The 9,331-nt window shown below is 36.0% G+C and overlaps 1 protein-coding gene across 1 annotated transcript in view; it reads right to left on the bottom strand.

Moving 5' to 3' along the window:
- The window catches only part of LOC113239779 (solute carrier family 2, facilitated glucose transporter member 8-like), an 81,989-nt gene that overhangs the window by 54,924 nt on the left and 17,734 nt on the right, over positions 1-9,331 (bottom strand). Inside the window, exon 2 of the mRNA XM_026476890.1 lies at positions 3,819-3,986. Within this exon, the coding sequence (XP_026332675.1) occupies positions 3,819-3,897 (79 nt within the window). The 5' untranslated portion in view covers positions 3,898-3,986. The remainder of the gene's footprint in view (positions 1-3,818; positions 3,987-9,331) is intronic.

Here is a 9,331-nt window from a genome sequence, read left to right as displayed (position 1 = left end):
GTGGTTTTCTTGTAAAATTTCGAGGTAAGTTTGTGTTTTTTTCACACCGTTTCAAATCAGTGTATATCCTAAATTTTACTATATATTTTTACAAAGTGATTGATTCAACAGTTTCACCAACCATCAACCAAAGCCATTTGAGCTGGTATACATATACTCTTAAGTGACGGACGGTGTGGCCAATGGCCCTGGTCGTTCAGTGTGTGAGGCGCCTAGGTCATAACAAGAAATTATTGTTATTACTGCCAAGTATTGCAGGTATAAGAAGTTATACAATCGAAACGTAGATAACAACATTGCTAGGAGCGTGGAAAGAAATGAATGTTTGTAAACATCGAGTATATAACCAGAAATAGAGACGAAATAAGTGCCATATATTCCTGGTAATACATTAGCGATACAGCTCTTATAAATATCAACTCTCGTTTTACTGACCTGTGTGTACGTCTCCGTACATTGCAAAAAATATTCTGTATTTATTGTAATAAAGATAATATTTCTAACACTGCGGTGCTGTTCTATTCGGTGGTGTGGGAAAAACAGCAAACATCTAATTACAAAACAAACGGAATCACATTTAATCGGTAATTAAATATGAAATATGCAATTTTGCAATTTTCGTCTATTATAGCAAAGCTGAAATTAACTGGTCGATTTGAAGTGAAACAGTTGACGACACCTGTCAATTGTTTCGAACTCGGGCTAGCCAATCGGAGCGCAGTTGTCACAGTAATGATATGGCAGAATAGTTTTCAAACAAATTAAATGACATTTCGTCTCTGTTTCTGGTTATATACTCGATGTTTGTAAATAATATGTGATGAACAAGGACAATTACGTTATATTATATTGTAAAATTATTTTGCTAATATAATAATATACAATATTGTACATAAAAATATTAATAATATACAAAAATTAAAATAAACTTGTTAACTATGTTCAGACTTAGTAAAGTTAGTTCGTCATTATCAGATTTCATAGTGTGTGTTCTACACATATTGACTTACAATTATATGGACGTCGGGTCCGCGCTAAAAAGTGTCCGAACTTATAGGGCGTTAAAATCGTATACAGAGCGTCATTCACGCTTTAGTCTTCGTTTGTTCGACTGACAGCGAAGCCAGCAAAATTAGACAGTACTGCGATGACATTACAATTTAAATTCAACGTTTTAGCTTTTTCATATTCCTTTACATGTCACTACGTTTAAATAGGTTGACTTGGGACATTTTTTTCGTGGTTTTTGTACTAGACCCGTCGTCCATTTATTTGTAAGTCAATGGTGTAGAATTATAAAATTTTGGCGAAAGCGGCTCTCGAGACACGATTACAGTCAGAATTGCTGCCGCATAAGGCACTTCCATTGTTATTTTTCTTCTGTGAATTGTTTAATTATCTGTTTTTCGCGGGAAATCGTTATATCCGTATGGTAGCCATTTTGAAACTTATAGAGTATTGCATATGGAACTATGTTTAACTTTCTAAAAAACTAGTACGATTACAACATAATACGATACTTTAACAGTGATAAATAAGTATATCTTTTGTTGCAAATATTACCCTTCGGTCAATTTTTTTTTTTTAATAAGGTCAAGTGAGGGGACGAACAAGTCGTGTGTCTGATGGTAAGCTACGCGCCTGTCCATAACACTTGCAGTGCCATTCAGACCTTTAAATCGGAAAGACCTGAGGGGCACTACCACTGCGCCCGTCACCCCGAGACGTAAGTTGACAAGTCTCATACCTGTAATTTTACCAGCACCCTTACCCTTCAAGACCGGAATACAGTAATGCTGGCATTACTGCTTGGAGGCAGATATAGGTAAGATGGCAGTACTTCTCTGGACGGACTCTTTTACAAGAAGCTCTACTGCTACATATTTTTTTTTTCCATAAATTTTACATTTAAATTCAATTAAATTTTTTGCTTCATATAAAGCTTACAAAGACGTTAAATAGCATATGTATATAGGTAATTGACCTATAAATACGTCCTTCTTATAATATGATACCCTTTAAGAGCATAGCAAATATATTTGTAATGCCCTGACGGGACGAACAAGTCGTGCGTCTGGTGGTAACCGACAGTTCTGACCGTAGGTGTTGCGGTACCAGTCAGAGGCACTGCCACTACGTCACCATGAGACTTGACACGTCAAATAGTTTCCCCAACACCCGTACCCTTCAAAGCCGGAACGCAGTAATCCACAACAGCGGCAGAAATAGGTAAGGTGGCAGTACTTCCCCGAACGAACTCTTTCATAAGGAGAACAACACAATTGCTACTACTACTAAAACTATTAAAATCATTATTACTACTTGGAACAGTTATCACCAGCATTTTCCGGTATCTGCGTCAATTTACAACAACACGTCCAATGTCGCAACGCTGACATGCGTAAGAGTGTATAAAGTTAACCAATGCACGTGCAGATCAGCAACGTGATGCCCTGATTGTTGAGAGCATCGAGCAATGTATACTTAAACTAATTAATCATAACTATGTTTGAAACTGAATTATAGTATGTAACTAAGCTGTGTGACTGAACACTTTTTTAATGTGATAAAGATGAAAATGGGCCACAACGACGTCCACAAATGCTTCTTAACTTTAGCTTTGAATAGCCCTAAATTGTATCATGCAGAGTGTTACAGGCTTTCTAGTAACCAGAAGGAAGAGCGGTGAGAGTGGATGTTTTTAATAATGCGACAGTAAATCACTCTGAACTTAATTTATTTTGTACAAGCATAGACACTGTCAGGCGAGAAATGACCAAACGTCAGTTTCACTTATCACGTGACTGACAATGATTACACACTTGTCTATTATTAATGTTTTTTATGTAACCGTGTTCTTTGTTTTGTCTCTTAAAGTCTCTTTTTGGCTTGTTAAGCACTATAATTTTAAAATTGTTTCATGTTTTTGGAAATTCGTAAATGGCATTGGATTTCTCATATTGAAGTATATTAGAATTGTATTATTTCTTCGTGAATTCTCCTAAAATGTAAGAATAAATAAATAAACAATAGAGCAACTTATGAAAGAGTTCGTATAGGGAAGAACTGCCAAGTTACCTATTTCAGAGTGACGGGCGTAGTGGTGCCCCTCAGATTTTAGCGATCTGAGTGGCACTGTAACTGTTATGGACAGGCGTGTCGTTTTCGACCAGGCATACGCTTGTTCATATTGTCACTTGGTATCGTAAAAAAAAGAACTTAAGTTCTTGAGCCCCACTTTCCGGAGAAGCATCGAACGAAGTAATTTCGAAATAATTTAGTTAAATAGCCTTGATAGCCCAATGGTTTGACCTAGCATCGGCAACGGCAGCTTCATACTGCCTGTGATTTCAGCCACATAAAGGCTTTAAGCTCTTAGGCTTACTGTGTTGTGTTAATCAATATCTAAATTTGATGAAATTTTGTTTATAAAGATCGCGCTGACAGAACAGTCTCCTTAACAGCAGAACCACTGAGATGGTAATTCTCAATAGAATTTAAAAGGAAGGAGGTTAACCTCGATTTATTCTTCTTGTAGAATAATGTAATCTTCCGCTAAAATATTCAAATGTAAGGAATATGATCTTCTAGAGAAAAGGTTTATTAAAACACTTCGATATTGTAACTTATTCTTTTTAGAGGTTGTTTTGAAACACGTATTTGTTTACATTTTGTTTAAAGTATCCCAAACGTTGAAAAAAGTTCCCATAAAAACTTTAATACCCCATTTCAATACTCCGATACCGTTTTTTTCAACTTCGTTGAGTATTTAATATGACAAAAGTTATGAATATTTATGGTATGGTATTTGAACTTACCCATAAGCGCCATAAGGAACTGGTTGGCCAATCCTCCATTCCTGATTTTCTTTAGCCATCGTACAGCAAGCAGGAACATGTTGCGTACGCGCCGCCGCCGCAAAGGATGTTTCTTTTCAATAAAGAGATTGTTCACTGGTCACTGGTGCTATTCATGGTATTTTGTATCTGAAAAGACATATACGCGTTAAAATTATATATGATTGGGATAGCCGTGGTAGCCTAATAGTTTCACCTACCACCTCTCAGGTCGTGGGTTCGAATCCGGGTTTGCTTCTCTGAATTTTTCGGAATTTATATGAGAAATGACGATGACTAATGCACTGGCACCTTAAAAGCATTAAGACGTAGATTCTCAAACTATTTCTCGATTTTCATTTAAAGTAGCGGATTTTTATATATTTAATAATAAATAAAACACTTTTCCTAACCTATAACTGTTTAATAATCGAACAAATTTATAGAATTACATTCCGTTTATAAGTATATTCGAAAAAATACCCAGCTGCACTTCGGTATCCAGCTGCGTTTCAGTAGGGAAGGGGTCCCCAAAAAATTTCCTTAAAATAAGGTATATTGCAACTCGCACATCTGACAACACAGATCACATTAAATAAATTAATACTGCAATCTGTCACCTTTTGTCGCCATTAATACTGAATCCGAAATGCAGCAGAATTACAATTTTGTTTTTTTCATTCAAAATAAACTGCTTGCTGTGATGGGTTCTACACGATTATCAAAAATATAGTTTTAATTAATGTAGGATAATTAAAAATATGAATTTGCTGGACATGATAAGTAAGATACGTGCAGTAAATGTCATCATTCTTTAATTTGAAATTTAAAATGAACTTTTCGGTGAAGAAAATCATCTACATACATCTGCAAAGCAATTTAATTATGTGTGTGAAGTTATCATGAACTGTGGGAACTACAGCCCTCTCAATGGGAGAGGAGGCCTGTGTTCAACAGTAGGACTATATGCATATAAGCTATATCTATATATTTATTATGTTTGGGTGTCGTTGTGCCGTGGAAGAAGATGTAGTGCCAAAGATAGAGAAAGGGATGCTCCGGTGGGTCAGGCGTGAAGAGAGAATGAATGAAAAGAAGATTAATGAAACAGATTTACATGTAGATAGATAAGGCGAGTGAGTGAGCGAGTCGGTAAGGGCCGATGAAGGTGAATTTACCACGACCATATTGAAGATATCGAAGGACAGGTCAAAATTACCCTTAAACGAAGCGTTTTGTTAATAAGGTGAAAGATATGCGTCAGGATTGTAACAAATGAAACACTCTGGTCTCTTTATATTCCATTTAGACCAGGGTTAGATAAATTATAGACCACGAAGGGTTTTAGTTCAGCCCGCCAATATCCCTGCCAAAGCAGGAGACTGAATGTCACTCGGATATATATTTTGACAGCCTCATAGATATCCAAACACACGTACTTATAACATGTTAATATACATACAAAAATAACATAATGAAGTACTGCCACCTTTCCTATTTCTGCCGCTTAGTAGTCATGTCAGCATTGCTGTGTATCGGTTTTGAATGATTAAGGGTGTTAATGAAATTACAGGTACATGGGACTTGTCAACTTATGTCTAAGGGTGACGGGCACAAAAGTAATGCCCCTCAGATCTTTGCGATTTAAAACTCTGAATAGTGACACGCGTGTCGCTTAGTTGCTTACTTAACTTACTTGTTCGTTCCGTGACTTGTTATCATAAAAATTTTTATTAAATACTATATAATAATAAATCATAATGATCAGTACAGAGTACTAAAAAAACCGACCTCAAACGTACGTGGAATTACGTCTATTTGCTAAGTTTTATTGAAATATCTCCTAGTTCGCCACTATACAGGACTTGACACTGGAGATAATAAAATAATAAAATAATAATAAAATAATAAAATAATAATAAAATCGGTTGTCACTACTCAAAGTATATTGAGAGAAAACCGCCTTGAATTGGAGAAATAGCAAAATCACTATTAAAGTAATTGCTCCTCAATTAAAGTTAGGCGCTATTTATAAAAATGAATCTTCATGCGTGAACAGCTACCCTTCGAGGTGGATGATTTTCTTCAAAAAGAAATGGGACCACTATGGAAGTACCCCTTTCCAACAAAAAAAGAATCACGAAAATCGGTTCAAAAATACCGGAGCTATCGCACAACATACATACAAAAAAAACATACAGACGAATTGAGAACCTCCTCCTTTTTTGAAGTCGGTTAAAAAATATTTCAAAAGAAAATGCATTCTTTTTAATTTTTATTAAATTGATATTCAATTATTTTTATGTGAAAGTACTCCACTAGTTTGTTCAAAGATCGAACACTCAGAAAAAATTCCTACGATCCGGCCGGAATTCGCACCGACGTTTTCTAGCATACCGTGCCGGACGCTATATTAACTAACTAACACGGAACAAACCAGCGGACCTCACGAATTTTCCTTTGTGTTTGTTGTCGTGTTTTTGTATTTGGTTTTTTCAACGACTTTTCTAGCCGTAGCGCCATCTATGAGAACTCTTAAGTATTTCGTTACAAAGTTTTTTTTTTTTTTTAGTTACCTTTACAGCTACCAGCCAGACAACAAACACATAGAAAAATTCGTGAGGTCCGCTGGTTCAACCGTGGTTTAGTTGGTATAGCGTCTGACACGGTATGCTAGAAGACGTCGGTTCGAATCCGGCCGGATCGAAGGGTTTTTTCAGAGTGTTCGATCTTTGTATTGATAATTATAACAAAAAGATTTTTTTTAAAGGGAGGCTGTGTTTTTCTGGAACCTAATGAAAAATTTTTTACACCTCTGGTCTTGACGCACTCTGATAGAAAAGTACCTAGTGAACGTAATACGAAGACATAAAAGCTCTGTCCCATATCCGGCACGCACTGGTACTAAGGATACTTCCTATTTCCTTATTTCTTCTGTTAACCGGTTCAAATACTATAGGAAAATGTCCAATCTTTGTGTAGTAAAGGTCATTTGTAAGGAGATAAATATCTACCGTAGATTATCTTTTTACAAAGGTAAAATAAGTACGCATTTCACACATATCTCACCTGATGGAAAATGACGATGATAGAGCAGTGCCTATTCACTGTTATTATTTTATTTTTACTCTGTTTTATTTAGACTTGTACATAAACCGTAACATATGCTGATTTAAACGAAAATTCGTACGCGTCTTGCATGTGGAAGAGCGTGTTCCTAATTAGCAACGTAATGATCGTGAAAATATGGAAAACTAAAAAGTTTCAGCTTAGATTTATAAAATTAGGCTCAACTTATTTTGCGGCGGAAAGGAGTGGCAGCGAATTTTTGTAACGACATTGTACCATAGCATAATGAACTTTATGGGCAATTCTGTAAGGTACAAACTAGATACGAGTCAAAATCTTCCGCGGAATACGCGTGCATTCTCGAGTTGAAATGGGCAAAATTGCTTATTTTTCAAACGTTTAAACGGTCTGCTTTTTTAAAAAAGCGTGCTTTTTTAAACGCTTTTTCACTTAAACGCTTTTTAGTTTGAGGCTTAAAAAGTCGTTTAGAAAAACGTTTAAGCGCATAGGCTCTATGTTTATAAAAGCTTGCAACGTTATGTAGAATTAATTTGTTTAGGAAACATAGATGGCGCTACTTGGAACCTAGACACGTTGTAAAAAGTTGAAATTGTTGAGTACCTATAGAACTGACCAGTGACCAACGCTTACGCTTAAAATGAAATATAATAATATATAATATTCTCGAGTATGCACTACAAACGCGATGCAGTCGCTCATCGTTTACCTTTACACACGGGCGCGACTTTATGTAGCAATGCAAACGTGATGTAAACGCGCGACTGCATCGATACAAACGTGCGATTACATCGCTATTCTTGTGATTTACAGGCGATTGCACTGATGCAATTGCTTATAAGTCACAAGTGTAGCGATGTAATCGCGCGTTTTACGTACGTGCGTTTGCGTCGCTGCTAAAAGTCGCCATAACTACTCTTTGAATCGTATTGCCTAATATTTACTCCTAGACACTAGATAAATGAAAAGAAACTTGTGAAATTTTGTTACTTAAGTAGTTTACAACATATTTCATCCAGGATCAAAAAAGCAACAATTTGAAATTCTAACTTGAATTAGTACTGAAACTCGAATGTTTACAAATCTCTCTTTTCAAATAAAAATGATTAGGGATGAAACAGTTTTATGAATATTTTTTTATAATATCACTGCTAGTCAGAGTTTTAAATAGCAAAGAACTTAGGGGCACTGCCACTTAGCTTGACACCCTCAGACATAAGCTGACGAGTACATTGTACTTGTAATTTCACCAGCACACATATCCATCTAAACTGGAACGCAGTAATGCTCACATCACTCCTTGGCGGCAGAAATGGGTAAGATGGCAGTACTTCCCTGGACGAACTCTTACACAAGGAGCTCTAATGCTACTAAAACTTCCAATTGAACTTGAAATTCATAATAGGCATGACTTCAAGATTATTAATGGCCTAATCGAATTGCAGGGAAAAATGCTTGAAATTGTGGTAACAGTGACACAGCCTGAGGTGAAAACTCTAAAAATGATATCGACGTTTGAAAGGCAAAATGGGATTAGCGACACTTTTGGTCATATATAGCGTTGGAATCAGCTAATGTTTCTGATTCCAACGGTAAGTATATATATAACTCAATATGAACCAAAAGTGTCGCTTATCCCATTTTGCCTTTCAAGCGTCGAAATGTTTTGGTTTGTTGACATTTATTCTACATCGAATTAGACTAGAATATAGTAGTGTATTGTGGAACTAATTATGTTACACTTGTAGTAAAACAATTTTCCTGCCAATCGGCATAATCACGCTAAAAATTCTTACGACTTATACAAATCATGGACATAGCGTGATTCCGATCTGTTGTTTAGTATCTAGATCATAGATCAGACATTTGACGTAATATATGAGTTATTATTAATCTAGCGTAGGAACAATAGATTAATCAAAACAGTTCATAGTCCTATTTATGGGAATCAATAGGGCTTTATGAATAATATAATAGATTAGTCGCGTGCGCTTGCGTTGTATCATCGCGAAACTATGGTGATGCTTATTGTTATGATTTTGATATCTAATGCATAACAAAATCATAGTTACTCTTAACATTAAGGGTACTGGTGAAATTATAGGCACATGAAACTTCTCAACTTATGTCTCGGAGTGACAGGCGCAGTGGCAGTGTCCCTGAGAATTTTAAATTTAAAGCTCTGAGTTGCACTGCAATTGATACCGACAGGCGTGTCGTTTAACACCAGGCTCACGTCTCGTCACTTCGTCACTTGGTGTCATAAATGATACCAAGTTTGTGCACAGTGACTAAAGTTTTCAATAAAAGATATTTACGTCGTTCAATTCTGAATTGAATGTGCAATCAAAATTGCAACTTACGGTGATTTGATGTAATTCCGTCGAACGGTAGGCAAAAACACTATG

Source organism: Hyposmocoma kahamanoa, unplaced genomic scaffold, assembly GCF_003589595.1.
Source record: "Hyposmocoma kahamanoa isolate Upper Pololo Valley unplaced genomic scaffold, ASM358959v1 116, whole genome shotgun sequence".
Taxonomy (NCBI): Eukaryota; Metazoa; Arthropoda; class Insecta; order Lepidoptera; family Cosmopterigidae; genus Hyposmocoma; species Hyposmocoma kahamanoa.
This window is presented reverse-complemented; position numbering and strand designations above follow the sequence as displayed.